This window comes from Stegastes partitus, unplaced genomic scaffold (assembly GCF_000690725.1).
Source record: "Stegastes partitus isolate 25-593 unplaced genomic scaffold, Stegastes_partitus-1.0.2 Scaffold1502, whole genome shotgun sequence".
Taxonomy (NCBI): Eukaryota; Metazoa; Chordata; class Actinopteri; family Pomacentridae; genus Stegastes; species Stegastes partitus.
Window position 1 is genome coordinate 58144 of NW_007579233.1, and position 19639 is coordinate 77782.

Below are 19639 nucleotides of genomic sequence, written 5' to 3' on the forward strand. Positions count from 1 at the left end.
ACTGCAGTGTACAACTCTGGTCTGTGTACTACAGAAAAGCTCACCAGGCAACTGCTGTGTGATGCTGGGAGGTTTTCCCAACAGTGCTCGGGGAAAGGGGGAATATTTTTCCAATAGCTTCTATTGAACAGTATTTGCACTTTCTGCTCTGAAAGATTTATTTCTGGTTGTGAGTATTTCAGGCAGAGGTTTTAAGGAGAAAGTCGCATTGAGTTCTAAGAATTTCTTGTGAATTTATGGACCTGACACTCTCTCCATTTGTTCCCATCCAGACTGATTGCTTCAATTACATCAAAATTCTTCTGCGACTGAACAGCACTCATCTCTATGTGTGTGGCACCTATGCCTTCAGTCCTGTCTGCGCCTACATAGTAAGTAATGACCTCTCAATCTCCCCATTGTTCACCTCCAAGAGTTGATTTTTTTTTCTTTTTCGTTCCTGACATCAAAGACAAGTCTTGATTTTTTTATTTCTTTCCTCTCCTCTCACTAGAACAGGTTTGAATTTTGATAGATTTTTTTGGGGGGTGCTCTTTAGGAATCAGGCTCTTTTATCCAGCATGTCAGCCTTGGATCTGTTGTTAACCAAGCGTAACCAAATCCTGCTGAGGCACTTTAGGCAGACAAGTCAACAGGGGGTACACGAGCTGTGTGGTTTCCAGAGAGAAGGGAAGCAGCAGATCTGTTTATCTAGCAGAGGAGTACAGCTGGAGTGATGGTAACCGGCAGCAGGACGACATTGATTCCAGTGATAGGGGGGCAATCGAGCCTGGCGACAGCTCGGCTCTTAAAGCAGGGGCATTAAACTCTCCCCTTTGACGTCAGAGAGAAAGAATAACACGGAACGTCTCGGACTAAAGATGACTTGGCAGGACGTTGGGCCCTGAACTGGGATTCCAAGCAAGTCTGAGCCCTGTCGGTTTGAGTGAACACATGTCATGTCGAAAGAGTGTTGTGTGTGTGTGTGTGTGTGTGTGTGCGTGTCACTTAGAGCATTCACAGCAGCCAGACGCTCTCAGAGATGCATAATATTAACATTGATAAATGTTTTATTTTAACAGCACTTCTTAAAACAGTCACCGAGGGGTTTTACGGGCAGCGTAACGGCGCACTGAAGCCAAGAAGATACGCTAAACAATGACAGACATAAATTAAAACAAGCTCAGAGTAAAACAAGCTCTTCTAACAAGGAAGCATGGGAAGATTTTCCCAGCACTCCACATTGTCCTGTTTGATTTGATTATTAGCAAATGGAACAAGTTATTACTGTTACTGCAGATAGTCCACATGTGCGTTATACGTCTGTCTTAATATAATACTCACATTCCCATATGCACATTAAATGCTTTAATGATGTTGGCGTCCTGTCGATGCTGGCCACGAAGAGATTCCATTTTAAAAGGGTTTTTTTTTTTATTAAGTGATAGTTGACAAAATCCTCCGTCTTCTTTCTGTGTTAAAATGTGCAACACAGTTCAGCTGAAGATGATTTGAAGCTGTTGCTGTGTGATTAGACAAACGTGGCTATTTCAATAGCAGATTTCAAAACAGTAAGAAAAAGGAGATGGAGTTTTATAATAAAGGGACCAAAAACTTCAGAAAATATCAAGTTTATTCGACAAACTCAAGCCTGTTCATATTATTTTCAGCTGCACTTCTTAAAAGGCCTTCTTATACAGAAAGCAGGCTTTTGTTCTTACACCAGCATTACTTTAAAAACGAACCTCTTTGCTGAGAAGCAGTTACAATAATTGTTTAATTATATGTTTAATTTGTACTTGTGTGTTGTTTTTTTTACACATTTAGTAGAATATTCTAGGTCTTTGAAACAGACAGATGTTCAGATATCCTGATTTGTACATTGGTTTGTCAAAAATCTGAGTCATTTCAGTTTATTTATTTAAACATTTTCTGTTTCCAGGATCTGAAATGTGAGGATTTTCTGTCTTTTCTCTGTTTTGTATCTTTGGCTTTTGGACTGTTGACAGACCTTCAGAAAAAAATACTTTGAAATGCACAAATTCTATTTTTATCTTCTACAGCAAATCCCATGAAAAGACCAAAGTTGACCGTGTTTACATCCATCCCTTAATACTTTCTGACTTTGTTACCCCGTTAATGGTGCTCAGCTTTAACTCTGCCTGCTCCCACTTATGACATAAATCTTTAAAAATGGGTCATTTATTTATTTATTTTTTTTAAAAGCAGTATTTCTCCAAAACAGCCAGTCGCTGTAGTTTTTAGCAAATGTTACTCCAACAGCAGTTCAGAGTGTATTTTAGGGATTATTTGGAATTAAGTGTACCAGGCTTTGCCACAAAGAGTACATGTTAGGATACATTTATTGTTGAGTTTTGTCTTTTTGTGAGATTTGCTGACTGTTAAAGAATATCGAATTTTACGAGTTGTCCTTTAAACATCTGTTGTACCAAATCAACAAGTCTAGCAGATGTAGAAGTTTGTCATTGCAATGAAACGACACTGTAAGTTTTCATGTTCTCGATCTGGAAATAACACATGATGACATACAGTACGCAGCAAGCTTTGGCGTATTAATCAGACGGAGTGTGTTTAAAGTGACCACACTGGCAAAATGTCAGTGCGCTGTGTGTATTGTAATGGACAGAATGAGCTTGAGGTTGCTGAGCTCACTTTAGCTGACTCTTTTTACTATAAGTAGAATTTAATTGGACTGTGCCTGAGGGACGTCTGCTGTTTGTGTCTGTCTGCAGAACACGTCAACATTCACACTGGAGAGAGATGACGTGGGCGAGGTCATGATGGAAGATGGGCGCAGTCGCTGCCCTTTTAATCCAGAGTACAAATCCACCGCCATCATCGTTGGTATGTTGTCAAACGCAGCTGTAATACACACACACATACGCACACTTATTATGAATGGCTTCCGTTTGGGATGAGACTCTGAAAACAGGTTGAGCTGTTTGTGAAGGTGCTTTGATGTAAGCTCCATCTTTGATTCAGTAATGAGTCATGATGTGCCTGCTAATGTTGTTTGTCTGCATCAGACTGCCTGATAAATAGCTGGACACCAACAGGCTCCGTTTGTGTTCAACTTCTTCAACAAGCAATTAGGAAATAATTGAACTAGATATGAAGGGGAGAAATGATTTGCCTCGTCCCTCATTCAGACTCTATGCTGCAAACGGTTCACTTTATTACCAGCTTCATCTCTAGCTCGTAATTTCTTTGTAATTTGTTCAGTTTATCAATAGCAAATCCAGTCCAATCTTTTCCTTTTGTTTTCTTCCAGATGGAGAATTGTACACTGGCACTGTCAGCAATTTCCAGGGGAATGAACCAGTCATTTACAAGAGTCTGGGTCAGGGAACTGCTCTGAAGACAGAAAACTCCTTAAAATGGCTGCAAGGTAAATTCCATGTACCTCATCCGACAGCAGTTCCCCCCCCTCCCTTTCCACACATCTCCCATTATGCACCGACCACAGCAGATAAGCTCCAAAAAGTAGCGATCATTAGTGAGGCGCATTCGCTAATGCATGCAGACCGAGAGCAAAGACAAGCCCCGGTAGATTGGGGGGAGCTCGGTCCTATCAGCCGCCGCACATGCACATCAAAACCGCCTCAGCCGGCTGCCACTGCTTTCGCCAGAGTAAGCCGCACTTTGCGCACAATTAAGACCTCTCTTGTCTTTTGATCTCTAGGTAATTCATGCAGAGTGCTGCTGATGAGACATCTGAGTACAATTATACAGAGGATCCTGTTTCCTCTACCCATGCAGGATTGTGTGACACAGCTCTCTGGTGTAGATTCTGACTTCTTCCCCAAATTTATGATGATAGAAAGTGATGAAACGGCTGAAAAAATAGCTCCACGGCGTAGAAGATAAAAGGTATAACATGTCTTTCTAACTCTCTAACCACAGGTTTGCTTTTTCTTTGACAGATCCCGTCTTTGTCGGGTCGGCTTACATAGAGGAGAGTCAGCCAATAGGCAACCCTGTGGGTGACGATGACAAGATTTACTTCTTCTTCAGCGAGGCGGGAAAAGAGTTCGACTTCTTTGACAACACCATCGTGTCGAGGATCGCTCGCGTGTGTAAGGTAAAGTACATTGGGTTAGGGTGAGGCGATTACACAAGATGGTCATGCAAAAGACAGAGGCGCAGCAGGGCTCGAACTTCCTGTCCTTAATCCGGATACAATTACCTCAAAAACAAGATGGGACACGCCCATGTCAGAGCACGTTTGGTAGCATTTAGCTGTACGTCATGCCTGTTGTACATGTAATGGAAATATGTCACCGGTGCGTTAAAGCTTTCTCCATTTGACTGTACAAACATGTTTTCAGCAGATTTGGTTTCCCCTTGCCTGAATCATCGCCTCCTCCTCCTCCTCCTGGCCTCCCTCCCTCGCCTTTCTCTGCAATGTCATATCCCCCTCTCCTTCCATCTCCCTCACAATGTCAGCTGCACTCGTCCATCCCTCCAGCTCCTGCCTTTCTCCACCAGCCCTTTGAGCTTTGCAGGCATTATTAGTATTCAAGGGTGCTTCGCAGCAATATGAAATGCTTTTTCCACTCTACTCTATGGCCTGTTTTTGTTGCAGGCAAAGCATGCAAACTGTAGCAACTGCAGAATTCACTCGGATCATTTAAACCGTCGACGTCATTCCTCCCCCCCGCCCCCTCCTTGAGAGTTCGGTTTGTTCGATGAACCCGGATAATCAGCCGCAGACTTTATCCCTTTTCACCTGTCATCAGATCAATTAAAAGGCTATGAAGCTGCCTGATGCACACGCACTCAGCATCCCTCCTGACTGATGCCTCCTGTTCATGAAGGCAGTAATGTGAGTAATCGTGGGGACAGCATGTAATCTTAAGTGACAGCTTAATGACTTAGTCCTGCTAGGCTCTTGCACTCGGTGCTGCGACACCTCTCGCAGCCGGCAGAGCACCTCCTGGGTTCTATATATGGAAATCATTGACAGAAAGGCCCACAGACTGTGGCAACTTGCTGCAGATGAACTGTGCAGGAGAGACAGAAGAATGGCTTTCTCTGCTCTATAAAGCACCTTTATTTCACCAGAATGCAGCAGCTCCCCTTTTCCTGACTGACGTCTTTTCAGATGCTATTCTGTGGCAGTACAGTAGTGCTGCATGTGGTTTATTCTCCAGTTCACTGGCTGAATGCTTAAGAACATTAACGAATCATAATGAGTCTCAAAAATTCACTTACCATCCGGCTTCTATTGAACGACATGCTTTAGTAACTTGTAAGTTTGGGCATATTATTGTCTTGCAAATGGCGTTCACGTTCCACATAACCGCTCATGTGTTGCACCGTATCAATTTGTTGTGAGCGATCAACCAATGCAGTAAGATCTGAGGCTAGTTTCGAAAAGATACGTTTTGGCTGTAGCCAATTTTCAGACTGCAGACAAACATTTGAATTTATCTTCTGGCTAATTCTGCAAATTCTCGTAAAAACTAAGATGGCTGGTTGAAGGCACTCAGCGGCTCTTACTCTAGAAATGCTTTCTGCAAAAACTCAACATAGGGCACTTTGTTGAGCGTAAAGACTACAGCAACGACTGTATGTAAATGTAGCAGCCAGCATGACATCATCCATTGGTCTGGAATTTGGCCATCACCTACTCCTAAAACATACCCTGCTCTATTTTGTGTGTTACTCTAAATTGGACCACGATTTACTAAATTAACATCTTTGTGTATGGAATGAGACGTGAAACTAGCAATTGGCACCATAAACTTATTTTGAAAATGTTTACTGAGGGAACAAATCAAGGGAGATGGGGAGTCATTTTCTCATAGATTTACAAAACAATCAAAACAATCTTTTTTTTTCCTGTAGTAGACTGGTGTGGCTGCACCTCACTATCATTCTGCTAAGGTGGAAAAAAAAAAAGCACTGATGTGTTTGTTTTTCTTTAAACCAATCACAGTCATCTTGGGCGGGGCTAAGCCAAGGATGCTGTGACTGTGTGGAAAGTAGGGATGATGGAAAATTGTTTTGGTCGAATAGATGAGAACTTCATCACAATGGGTGCTTCCCCAAAAACCAAATAAAGATGTCAGGCATAACTTGCAGAGACAAACAGAATTTCATCATTTCTACTGCTCTGGAGAAACTCACGAGACTCAATACGACCACAGACGATTTGCTAGTTGTATGTGGCTCTTGAGAGAACTGATATCAGTGTGTGCACTCTCCACCAGTCGGTCTCGAAACATAAACGCTTGCAAGATGGCCGTCCATCTATCACTGCCGACAAATATTTCAAGAGATGTTAACAATAGAATACAGGCTGGCAGCTTCTTTTTCCGTTTCTGAGTCTTGCGTACACTTCAGCTACTGTTCCTTGACGGTGGGGTTTTCACCTGGTCATTTATTTTTAAGCTTGAATTAAGTCAGTCTTTGTTTTTAGACCAGAAGGGATGTACAGGCAACTGTTACTGGATTACTTACTGAAGAAAATGTATTTCCCATATTTATTTTTGACTTAAACTGGAAATCTAATATGCAAATGTAATATGCAAAAATTACCTTTTTTTTTTAAAAGACAAAACACAGAAGCATCCAGAAAGACATAGTAAAATATAAAATGAATGATTGCATATTCAGGTTTTCTCTCAATGGTTAAAACGTTGATAAAATACTGTATTTGCATGTGTGACCTTTCATAATAAAACAGACATCTGCAGTTTGATACCTTTATAATATTCTATGTCATATAGTAAAGTGTATTTTGTAATAATATAGTATTATGATATCCTCAGAAACACTACATCTACAAATATGTGTATCATGTCTGTACATTCATGTTTTACTTGTTAGAGGTAGAAGCAGGAATATTTGATGCAAATCGTGCCAATAAGCCCGTAAGCCTTTTAAGTGCCTTAATTGCCTCTATGAACAGTGTGTCACTGTTGCTGCGAACGCTGCCTGAACAGGTGAACAGTGGCCACATTACAAAAACAGGCACCCTGCTGTTTTTAAAAATGCCGATATTCAGCTTTTTTTCACCCCCTGGGGAGGCCCTCTTCACAAATTCATATCTAGAAGCAAAATTAAAAACTGGTTTAACAGTACAGGCCGGTTTAAAATGAGAAAGTGCTCTTGAACTTGCAGCCCCTCAGTGAGCAGAAAGTGCTGAACTGGGATTAAGGTTAGGTAAAACCGAGGTATGATGACCCCTCCCTGTTAGCAGGCTCCATAGCTGACACACTCCAAACTGAAAGCCTGCACTTCCCGCTCTGTCTGTGGATCAGGTCCAGTCCAGATATGTCGGAATGTGGTTTTATTTAATATCTGAATCATGTTGGGCGTGTTGATTCGTCTTGGCAGACACTTAGAAAGAGGATATGCCTCTTGTCTGATAAAATAAATGAAAAAGTGAAAGCCTCTTCCATTTTTTTTCTTTTGACGACATTCTAACTACTGTTTTACTTGGGTTTGCCAAGTAATTCTGCTTCCGAGTTGTTGGTTTTTTTCTTCCCCCTCTTTCCTATCTGTCCCCCTCCCTTCTTCCACTCCTTCTTTCTTTTGTTTGTTCAGGTGTGCACACTGAGGGATTGTGGAAAGCAGGCAGATTATGAACACTGTGTGGCACCGTTTTCCTTACCTCGCGTTCATCTGCAGGTTGATAAACGTGCAGAATCTGGAACGCGATTAAAAAAAATGAGAGCTGGAAAAAAAAAAACGCAGCACAAAAGGGAGCGGGTGTATTTTTGGAGGGCAGCTATCAGAGGGGAGTGGTCGATACGATTCAAAGTACAAGCTGCGCAGCGGAGCACAGCAACAACGGCAGTGGACAGCTGAGAGAGCAGGAATGTGGTCTCCTCATTATGTGGACAGGCTACTACCACAGCCTAGTAATTGGCTCCCAGCCCCTGCATCAGTCCCACAAGGGTTCACCTCACTGTTGAGCAAGATGATTGTTTGTGTGTGACTGCACACAGAGGAGGAAACAGAGGTAGTTATAGTTTTGCACTTTATTATCTCCTCAAGGGTGATTCACTCCTCGTGTGTTATGTAGGAGTTGTTCTGGGTTTCGGGGGCCTGATGCTGATGGGATAGTTTGGATCTGAGGCAGGAAAAAACGTCTTGAGACTGGGCGAGACCACTTGTTTTGGTTCTGCTCTTCCTCCTCCTCTCGCCTCCTCCTGTGTTTTTCAGCTTTCTAGCTACAATCGGGGAGGAGTTTCTCCTGGTGTGTGTTTACAAGCGCTTTGATAATTGCTAGTCCTGGCAAAGTCGTCTGATAACTGTTTATGTGAATTTCTCGTGACCGCTTGAAAGAAGGGTGAATGCCTCTTCTGTGTGTCGGAGGAGAAGCGGGGCGTGAAGCACTGATCTTGATTTAAAAGCTGTAATTAATAACTAACCATTGTTTATTTTCAGTTTCACCATGTCCTCTCCTTCAAAGAGCAACTGATATCTTGGGCTATAGCATCTTTCATGTGGAGAAGGGTTTTTTTTCTCTCTTTTTGTTTGCCTCCCACATTTTATTGTTAAAAAAAAAATCCTTTGTAAAGCATCACACACATTCTGCACTGCAGGAAATAAGTCAGCATTTAGACTGGTGTGAGGACATTGAAATTCTGGTTGTGATTTCTTCATTTGTCCAATTTAATTCTTAAACATGACAATCACAGCAACCACTATTGTCTCCCTTATTTGACCTCAACAGCACCCTCTACAGCAGAGGGGATGCACTGCAACTGTGATACAACAAGAACAAAAAATAATATTTCTATCAGTTTGTGAATTGTAACATATTTAAAGGTCCCTCATTTAAAATATATATATATGTATTGCTTCTTTTTACTTCGCTTGGATGTTTAATCTTCAGAAGAATGTGTTAGTCTGACAGTTAAAGGGTGATTTCACATTCATCTGCTTAAGGGTCTCATAATCATAAATTCTACCTTCCTGGTTTGGATGATCATGACGTCCAATTTTCAACTTCGACAAATTCTGTGGAAGCTTAAAACCTCTGAAGCACACACGTATTGTAGGAGTCATGTTGTGTCAAGCAGTTAAACTTTTGAAATGAAAAGTAACTGCATTTTAGATGCAATTTTTAGTAGTTTTAAATGACAACAGAACTTTGTTTGTGTGAAAATGATGTCCTAATCTGTACACGGAGAGAATCTTAAGGTTTACATGTCGTCCAGATCTAAAACTGTTTGCGGTCTGATTAGTCTGACTCCCCAGATGTAGACTTCAGGTATAAACCTGCGATCTTAGCAGCACATTTCACAAGGCAGTCTCATCTCTTTCAGCTATTGGTTACAGTTTTCAAAACCCCCTATGCCATGGAAAACATAACATTCTCCAGGCTAGCAACTTTTTGCAGAAGACTTGGATTGTGCAATAAGGCCGGCATGCTTGTTTTTGTTTTTTTGGAGGGTGAATTAGTGATTTTAATAACAGTGCTAGCCTCCCTGCATGCAAATGTTCTCTTGCACACTTTTTTGCTGGGACACCATTACTGCCTCCTGCCTCAAAATGATTCTAATTGGTTTAAAGAAATACAAACAAGCCAGAAGTTTTTTTTCCTCCTTATACCAGAATGATAATGAGGTGCACCCAAACCATTCTCCAGCACTAATCCACTGCTGTGAAGATGAATCTGATTATGCGAGACCAGTCTGACTGACTTGCTGCTTCCTGGAAATTCAGTAGAGCTCCTACTTAGGCGTGGTGGGGCCCCCAGAGGCGTAGCCTACTCCACTCCTGTTTTCTAGGACTCCTGGTCAGAGCTGACTCAGAGGCCAGAGCTTCCTCCCTTCAAACTGCAGCCACAACCTTCAGCTGAAAACAGGTTTTAGTCATACTGGACTGAAACTCCCAACATTTCCAGCTGCTCATCTACTACAGGCTCACCTCCTTGTGGAAAACACTCCTCCTGACCTCTGACCTTTTCCTGCTCTGAACCCCATCCAGGTCTTATCTCTGGATCCCCCAGTAGTCATGTGCTATCAGTCTACGTAAGCAGGGACTGTGTGTTCTCCAGGAGCACGAAGGAATAATTAATGGGCATTTTTTAGGGGAACATAAAGTCCTCTATGACATTTCATAACAAACTGGGTCTTGTTTCAGGGTGATAAGGGAGGGGAGCGAGTGCTGCAGAAGAAATGGACCACCTTCCTGAAGGCTCAGCTCCTGTGTTCGCTCCCTGATGACGGCTTCCCATTCAACATCATCCAGGACATGTTTGTCCTGAAGCCCATGGGAGACAGCTGGGAGAGCACCGTGTTCTACGGCGTCTTCACTTCGCAGTGGTGAGACACGATTGCAGGGAATGGTTCAGACTGTGACCGCGCTGCATGTCAGCAGCGACAGTGACATAAATCACATACATAATGTGATTTATCACTGTTACACTTGATATTTATACACAGACGCACACACACTGGAGTCTACGTGGCTCACACACACCATCTAGAGCCAGTTTTTATTTCATATCTGTACTCGGACTTGGCAAGTTGCCTTTTTTTACTTGGCTCCTCTGAATTTAGAGCAGCTGTAATGAGCTTAAACACTAACACAAGCTCATGCAACCCCAGTGTCTAATTAATGTATCAACAAAATAAAGGTTTTAATATGGAAATCATTCAAGCACCCACTCTGCAACTGTTCTCCATTGAGAAGCTGCTGCTCCAGTTTTCTGAATAAAATAATAACTGCAGAAAGTGTGAATTGGGCATAAAATGGTGACATGCTCGAAGAAGCTGTGTTGTGAAACATTTCAGAGTAACATTGCAGTTTGTTAGGTTACAGTATTGGGCCACAGTTCATTTTCTCTGGAAGTCACACAAATTAAACCCAGAAAACCAAGCTACATGTCTTTTTACAGGTATAAAGGTGCATCAGGCAGCTCGGCGGTCTGCGCCTTCACCATGGCCCAGGTGGAAAGAGCCTTCAGCGGGCGCTACCGAGAGGTAAACAGGGAGACCCAGCAGTGGTACACCTACAACCACCCTGTACCAGAACCACGGCCCGGGGCGGTGAGTCCACAAAACAATATCCTGTGACAAACAGTACAATTTCTTTTGGTTCACTCTGTACATTTTCATTCATGTTGCATCAGCCAGAAGAATGCACATAACAGATAAAAATAAGTGCACAGGTCGTCTTTTGTACCATCCCAAATATCTCCTTTGTTATCGCACTGTTACACTTACACATCTAGCTCTACCTGTCAATTTATTCTGGAGCTGTTCAGCAAGTGACAAATTGTAAAGTGGATGTTCTTCATTTATTTTCTTTGATGTTTTTATGGGGCAAAGGAAAAGCCTAAAAAAATTGTAAAATGGGACACACAGGTTAATAACATGGTTAAAAATGTCTCTATCAGTAGTTTCAAGCCAGCCAATGTATTGATTCTGTGTTTCCAATTTTACTTTACCCCAAATTTTCTGTTTCTTAAGTAAGTGAAGTGAGGCCATAGTGCTCCACACAGGTTAATACAAGACTTCGACTCATTGCATGTCTGTATTTCCAGCACTACTCGAATAAGCAGAGATTCATTTTTCATTTCTAATTTACTCCCCTACAGTGCGTGACCAACCACGCCAGGCAAATGGGTATCCAGTCGTCCTTGCACATGCCTGATAAAGTGCTCAACTTTGTCAAGGACCATTTCCTGATGGACAGCGTGATCCGCAGCGCTCCCCTGCTGCTCAAACGCAGCGTGCGCTACACACAGATCGCTGTGCACAAGATCCAGGGCATGGAGAGGGCTTATGATGTGCTCTTCATTGGAACAGGTGCAGCTTATCACAGCAAATCACTCTAATAAGGGAAAAAAATCAACAGAAGATGTTTGGTTTCCACCACAAATTGTCCCCTGCAAACAATATAACTACCTTCTACTTGCACTCTGTGTCTCCCAGATGATGGAAAGCTCCATAAGGCCATCAACGCTAATGATAAGATGCACATCATAGAGGAGATGGTTCTGTTTCCGGAGCCTCAGCCTGTGCAGCACATCGAACTCGATCCTCAAAGGGTAAATCGCAACTTCATCATTTAATACAGACACAAATTTAAAGACCATTATAATACATCTCTAAATGGTTGGTGTTGTAGAGTTTTGTCTCAGTTTATATTAAATATTTAGTCCCTCGTTACTTCAGTTTATTTAATTTTCAACTAATAAAAATGTAGCAGAGCTAGCTGCACCAAAGCATAAACCGGCTACAGACCGGGTACTGTCTTTCCACAGGGACCGTTCCACTGAGTTTTCCTGTAAGTTATAGCACCGTCTGGAACAGAGTTTATGATCCTCTCTGGCATTTTACCCAGAGCTAAATTTCATTACCTTTTCTCTCTTTATTACATAATGGCCTCTTCCCGGGCCCAAACAGCCAAACTGCAATCTTATCTAAGATTATGTAATTCTAATAAAGTCTGAGATACTTCTTGTGAGTATATTCTTAGCTCCAAATGGGGATATGAAAGACTAAAAGACAGAATCCACATGATGTCTGTCTAATATACTGGTAGATAAGCTGGCCTAAAAATAGACTGTGTGTTTGGGAACAAGGGGCGCACTGAGCATCAGTGACTGCAGCATCTGTGTTGCACACACACGGCACGCATACACACACACACACGCACATATAAATATATATAGATAGATAGATATGTGTGTGTGTGAGACATGTTAAAAATCCAAAGCGTTAAATAGAAAATGAGCAGAGTTCTTTGTACCAAGCACCGACAGGATGAACGTGTCTTTGAACACGTGTCTTGGAGCACATGTTCTCAATGTTCGAATTACTCAGCTGGTATCTAGAAAGAGAACATCTGGCCAGAGTTAGTCCATTGTGTAGGTTATACTCTTCTGTTTACCTAAAGTAATTGTTTCAACATGGTTTCCCCCTTTCAAATCAGAAATCTGTAACCAAAAGCAGCAGGCCTCTTCTGCCCTGCATTCACTCACACTTCGGCTTTGTCTCTTCTGCAGGGTCTGTTGTTTGTGTCTTCGTACTCGGGCCTGGTGGAGGTTCCTGTGGCCAACTGCTCTAACTACCTGAGCTGTGGTGAGTGTGTGCTGTCCAGAGACCCCTACTGCGCCTGGACCGGGCGGCTTTGTCGGGACGTCAGGATGGCTCCACCTGACAGGTGAGCACTCAGTGGCATAGTCTGAAATATACATGGATACTCGCGCAAAGTTTGAGACCTTTAATTAAATATGCCCACTTTTAATTTGTACATAAACCTTTAGCACACACTCGATATGGCTGTATTAAGATTGTTTTATTAGATTTTTATGTTTTATGTAAATTTTAAATCACTGAACAACTAGAAAAATATATTTTTTTAAATATGATTTATACACATCAACTCATGATGTTGGTGCAGATGTAGTGTTTACCATCTTATTTTAACATGTCAAATACAAAGTCATCAGATTGAAATTTTGGAATTTGGAATCTGGCTCTAAATGAAATACTAAGAAAAGAATTGTCAATTTAGGAAACACCAAAAGTATTGAAATGTTCTAGGAGGAACATGAATGTGTGTATCAAATTGTATGGCAATCATAGAACATAAGAATGGCTAAATATCATGTACATTTACAAATTATACAAATATATAAGCACCAACACTGTATCTGTTCTGAGATGAGCAGAAAAGTAGGTTAAAAGGTTAAAAATTGCATATTTTACCTCACTGTTTAACTTTAACTGTTTTCTGATGAATGACTTTTCGTTGTGAGCATCCAACCAAACAAACACATAAAATTCAAAGCTCCTTGTCATGTGCTTCTAAAAGAGGACCGGTGTCTGAGTCACACTGGGGAAGCTGTACTCACAGGCTTTAAATGAAAGACTTGGAGAAAGAAATGGGTGCATCCATATAAGGTGCCTCTCATTACAGCTGCTAATCGTCACCCTGTTGTTTTGTTCTGTGTGTTTTGTCTCAGCCACTGGCAGCAGGACGTGGAGGAGGCTGACACATCAGCGATTTGTAACAGGACCTTTCCCAGTTCCAGATCTGCAAGACCAGCAGCTTCTCGTGAGTGTGTCCTTTCTGTGCGGTGGTCTTTAATTTAAGTGTTGTCAGTCATCTTATGCACAACACAAACAACGTTTAGTTAGAGTTGAAGAAACACGTTGTCAGTTCTGAAAATGATTTCAGGTGACAAGTGCTCATAAGTGTTGGAAGGTTAACAAGTTACTCCGACATGTAAATTGTATTGTACAAATTCTTGTCACGAACTCAAAATTGTACATTGTGCAGTGTATAGTTTCTGTAGCTACACTTAAAGTTCAGTTGAATGCTTCAACTTTGTGGGAAAATTGCTTTCTCCTTTCTTGAAGAGAGTTAAAGTAGTTTACAACGTCTCTCATACTTAGTATATTGTGGAACTAGTACTTAAAGTTAGATTTGGTACACAAGCAGCTAGTCAAATATTCATTTAATAGGATCTTTTCATGTTTTGAAGTAGTTTTCTTCTGTTTTTTTAAAGGTGGTTCCCATTGTCAGCTCATCACCATCCCAGCCAACACGTTTCGAGTCCTGCCCTGTAAGCTGCGGTCCAACCTGGCGCAGAGGAGGTGGCGTTACAGTGACAGCGCCAGCCAGTTCCTCTACGCTACACCGGAGGGAAACCTGGTGGTGGTGGCTCAGTCCGACAAGATAGAGACCTACGAGTGCTGGTCAGAAGAGGAGGGTTTCCGCCAGCTGTTGGCCAACTACTGCGTGAGGGCGGAGCCCCGCCATGAAAGCACCACTCTGATTGGTCACTCGCGCACACCCCACATTGCTCGAGAGGAGACCATCATCCTGCCCGGCGAGTCTCGCTCTGAGCAGGTCCACACGAAGACGTACTGGAACGAGCTGATTGTGGTGTGCGCTCTGCTGGCTTTCTCCCTCGTGGTGTTCTCCTTGTTTGTCATCTACAGGAACCGCGATCACATGAAGTCCATGCTGAAGCAGGGCGAGTGCCCGAACATGCAGCAGAAGAAGCCGAGGATAGTGGGAAAGCCCACCGAGAGCTTACCCCTCAACGGCAACACCATCCCCGTCTCTACTTCGGATCACAAGGGCTACCAGACGTTAAATGACAACTACATCTGCAGCACGCCCACACACGAGTCCTCACCAGACAACAGCAAGAGCTTCTCCGAAGCCTCGGACAGGCGGCCGCTCAACCTGAAGGAGAGCCACGTGGAATACTCCCCGACCTGCCCTCGGCCCAGAGTGCGGCTAGGCTCGGAGATCAAAGACTCTATCGTATGAGAGCACAGCATTCGCTAAACAATGACACCCTGCATCTCCATGAGGGATACAGGCCACCGAGCAGAGGAGAGGAGACCCTGACATCCTCCTACATCACAGCACATCTTTTATTTTGGTCATCTTAGTTCTGTGATCAGTGCGGAGGTCATTACGTTTAACCATTTCCACTCCGAAGCCAGAGGTTGGTCCGGTTTGCTGCAGAAGGCAGGAAGAAGGAAGCAGCGCCAACACTCCGCCGGTTTCAACCAGGATCACGGACCATGGCAGCTGCTAGGAATAATTTTAACACAGTCTTTTTTTTTTTGAGTCGTTCTCGTGGCCACTAACACCATATGTGTGTAAGCATAAGGCTGGGTAACATGGAAGAAGGAAAAAAATAAAACAATAAACAAAAGACCTTCTTCCAGTATCAATGTTTAGCACAGTATCTCTTTAGGTATGCAACAATAAATTGTCTCGTCTAGATATCCATCACATGATACGATTACAACAACAGACAATTCTAAATATTGATATTTTACCCAGCCCAGTCTGAGTAATCTTGCACATTCTCTGCAGAAGGTGGCTGCCACACTTCTGTTATTATGCACACTAGAACCAAGCTACAGCTTCATGGTGACCAAGAGTTCAGGTTTAGGAGAATTTAATACATGTAATGCACATTCATTATGATCCACACATTATGGAAGCGAGTCAGATGCACATTTTGTTCCCTTTTTCTGACTGTATGAGGATTACAAAAAAGGACCAGGAGAATACGCCACACCAGAGCGCTCTTAACACTGTTGGAGCCACAATGACAAGGACTGCAAAAGTCGAAATGCGATCACGAGTTCCGCTCCAAGGCAGAAATACTGACGTTTACCTCCTGAATGTATGTTGTTCAAAGAAGGTCCGTTTCAGTCACACAACATTGCACCATGGAACGATTTAGGGAGACATTTCTGCTCATCTGAGACCGCCCCGTTCTTCAGTATTGATCTGCAGATACCATGATGGGTTAATAAACGGACTCAAACACAGACGCCCAGTTTCTTGAGGCGAAGATGGAGAACAGACCTGACATTACAAACACAGAGAGGCAAATAAAAAAATAAAAAATGGGGACATTAACACCTCTAACCATGTTCAGGGCAGCACCGAAATCATCATGTGCACTGTGCCAAAAAAAACAAAACAAAACAAATATAACTTGATTGTCTTATCTAAATGCAATAGTGCCATTCCTGTTCTGACCATCTCATGCTTTGTGTTAGCATTGATCACTGTCGAAGAGCACATGGTGATGGACCCAGAGTTGGGTTTCACTAAAAGTTTTGTGGCACTAATAATGAATAAATGTGAAGTGCAAGGTTGGGAGTTTCTTCTAAGACTGTTAGCTCATAGCAGACTGTGTTGGGCAGAATAATTGACCTTCATGTAACATTTGAACTGGGGCCAAAGGACGTGGCATGGAGATCGCTTGCCATGTGGGTGAGAAAATATTATCCTTCTTGTCCTCTTACTGAGGTACAACCACTTGGAGATAATTGAGCTTGACTGGCGCTAACAATAAAAACTTTTCGGTTAGTTTACGTGCTAATAAACCCACTCAAGATGTAAAAGTCACAGAATAACTAATGTCGCTGTAGAGGAGAGATAATATTTAGCGGTTTTCTTGTCCAGACATGCAGCTGCACGACGTAGTGAGGTAGATGCACAGAGCTTTGTACTGGCTCAATATAACCACCCCCGCCAGCTCACACGTCTCGCGTACACGGCATTCACCGTTCAGTCAGAGGTCAAGGTGACGTTAATGTGAAAGCACAAGCAATCAGGGTGTCGAACACTTACAGGTTTGCACATTTCAGTAAAATTGGAGCATGTTCTAAGAAAAGCAACTACTGAGACAGAAAGCGTGGCTGCTAAGGAAAGCGACTCTTAGAAATCCGTTCTTACAGGGACCAGTGCACCCGTTGCGAACACTCTTGCACCCACATTGCTTAGACTTTTGAGACTTAACGAGCAGAATTTTCCAAAGATGCAGGACGCTGATAAGTGTTGTGTAAATCGGAACAAGAAACATTTACGCGGCCATAGGGACAACATGGCACCACATGTCTTAGAATACGTCACCAGTTCACTGTATTGATCAAGTAAGCCTACAGTATATATTCCAGTATCATACAGATCAACATTTTTGCTATTTCGAACACTGAGCATACGACGAAATGCTATGTAACTGCTACAAGTTGACAAAGTAACTGCACAGCATACTGCGCAACAGTGGTCAGTGTTTTCTTTTTTTTTTTTTTCTTACGTTTTTGTTATGTATATACAGTACCTGTGCTTAATATTGTGTGTTTTTAAGGGACCTTGTGCAAGATGTGTTGTAGAGGTAGTCTTGAAACTAGAGAGTGAACACTGCTGATATATTTTTTTCTTTCATACTGCTTTACTGCCTACTTCAGCATACATTTCACCGCGCTGTTAGTTCAGCACCTGGGCTGGGTTGTTTTTTTTATCAAGCATGTCAAAGCAGGAGAGGTATCTGTTTTTATTCTCATGTCTAAATTGTAGGTTTGATATTATGAGAAATAAGGTAATTTCTCTTATTGCAAAGAGTTTGGTACCATTTCCATTCCTGATTGAAATGTGATGCTACAGCTTACAGCTGAAGGGTGTATTACGAATAAGATCATTGGGTTAGCGAGGCGTGTTGAGCTTAAAGTCAAGAGTTTTCAGTGCAAAGGTGGATCTCTTCTAGCCTCACCAAAAACTAAAGCGATTTCTGCATTATGGGACAGTGTGAGCACTTGTAAAGTTTAAAGTGTAAGAGCTCCGATGTGCAGTTGTCATGGTAGAAATAAAGGAATGCATTGGGAGTGGTCAAATCAATATATTAACTTCACATGGTAACAGTGCATTTTACTGTAGTAACTGTTTATATGCTTCATAGTTCTTCAGTATAACAACTTGTTCCTCTTGACTGATGCCGTTGGTCCATTTTGTTTGGAAGAAAAATCAAATGAGGCGACTTCTCAGAGCCTGGTGATGAAAACATGGTTAACAAAGAACAAACAAAGCTTGTTGCCACCATTGTGACAGTCATTGTCTCTGGTTGGGTTTTGTTGATCCTGCTTTCACAAAGAAAGTAAGGAAGTCTGACTATGTCAAATGTGCTTCATAATACACCCCTCTGCTTAGCTTATCTTAGCATCAAGAGTGGAAACTGGGAATACAGCCAGTCTGGTTTTGTCCAAAGGTAACCTGCATCTGTTGGCTCATTGGGATTGTTAGTCAACCAGTAAACTCCAGAAAGTCAGTGCTCTCAGCCAAGAAATAGTCCAGCACATAACTCCTCTGAATCTTTGTTTTTTGTACATGGAAATGTTGTTGAGCTTCACAGGTGCTGCTATAAAGATTTTGTCACCTTTGGACAGGAGCAGATTCGCTGCCTCCTCCTGTTTTCTGTGTTGGTGTGAAGCGAGGCTGACAGACTTCTAGCCGTCGTGCACACAAACGAGAGTGATATCGATCTTCTCATCTAACTCTCGGCAAGAAAGCAAACAATATTTGCCAAATTGTTCAACTATTGCAAGCTGAGACCGAACAAATAAACCGAGAGTATTAGATTTGCCAACAAATGGATAACCAAAATAAATCAGATTCTTAAATGCTTAGTGCAGAGTGTTGCTTTTCACCTCTGCTGAGTCAGATTCTCTAAACCATATAATGTCTCAGTAACCTGCTTTGAGTTGCTTGGTAGATAACCTTGTGACATAAAAAAAAAAAAATGCCTTTTTAGATATCAAGTTGTTCTGCCTTTAGCCATGTGCCACATACTACACTACCCAGCAGTGACCTCGCCAACGGAAACGTGGTGAAAGGCGTGATTGTAGCCCTCAGTGGGCACACTTAACTCCACAACACAACACGGGTCAATAGTAGATTTACAGCTTCAACCAAGCCACCATTAACTTTACCTGCAAACTGAACTGGGAGCTACTCAAAATCTTGTACCATTCTGCAGCTTTTGCTTCTATTAAGAGATACTGTGCAGCCTTCCTAAGAGGTCAGTATTTAGTAATGCTGTTATTAAGCTCATATAGAAAGCTAAAATACAATTTGACAAGTACAGATAACATACCATCATAAATGTGCATATTTATTAACGACGTGCTTTTGTTTCTCAATGAAAAGCAAACAACAGCACCACAGAAAATGATGCTTCATTTTGAGCAGCTCCTCAGTCATGCAACATACTGTACTGGATATGAATGTAGCCAACTATATATTTATAGAACATCTACAGCAGTCTATTTTCCTAAAAATGGCTTCAGTAGGCAATCCATTGTGACATCTTTTCAGGATTTAGTTTAAACGGTCATAACTACACAGA

The 19639-nt window shown here is 42.2% G+C and overlaps 1 protein-coding gene across 2 annotated transcripts in view; it reads left to right on the forward strand.

Moving 5' to 3' along the window:
* LOC103370940 (semaphorin-4B) overlaps nucleotides 1-19382 on the forward strand; it is a 53640-nt gene extending 34258 nt beyond the window's left edge. For both annotated transcript variants that reach the window (XM_008300137.1, XM_008300138.1), the window contains exons 5-15: nucleotides 273-371; nucleotides 2733-2844; nucleotides 3272-3388; nucleotides 3924-4081; nucleotides 10105-10286; nucleotides 10862-11012; nucleotides 11564-11774; nucleotides 11901-12016; nucleotides 12977-13134; nucleotides 13940-14031; nucleotides 14486-19382. In XM_008300137.1, the coding sequence (XP_008298359.1) occupies nucleotides 273-371; nucleotides 2733-2844; nucleotides 3272-3388; nucleotides 3924-4081; nucleotides 10105-10286; nucleotides 10862-11012; nucleotides 11564-11774; nucleotides 11901-12016; nucleotides 12977-13134; nucleotides 13940-14031; nucleotides 14486-15258 (2169 nt within the window). In that variant the 3' untranslated portion in view covers nucleotides 15259-19382. The remainder of the gene's footprint in view (nucleotides 1-272; nucleotides 372-2732; nucleotides 2845-3271; nucleotides 3389-3923; nucleotides 4082-10104; nucleotides 10287-10861; nucleotides 11013-11563; nucleotides 11775-11900; nucleotides 12017-12976; nucleotides 13135-13939; nucleotides 14032-14485) is intronic.
* The last annotated feature ends 257 nt before the right edge of the window (nucleotides 19383-19639 follow it).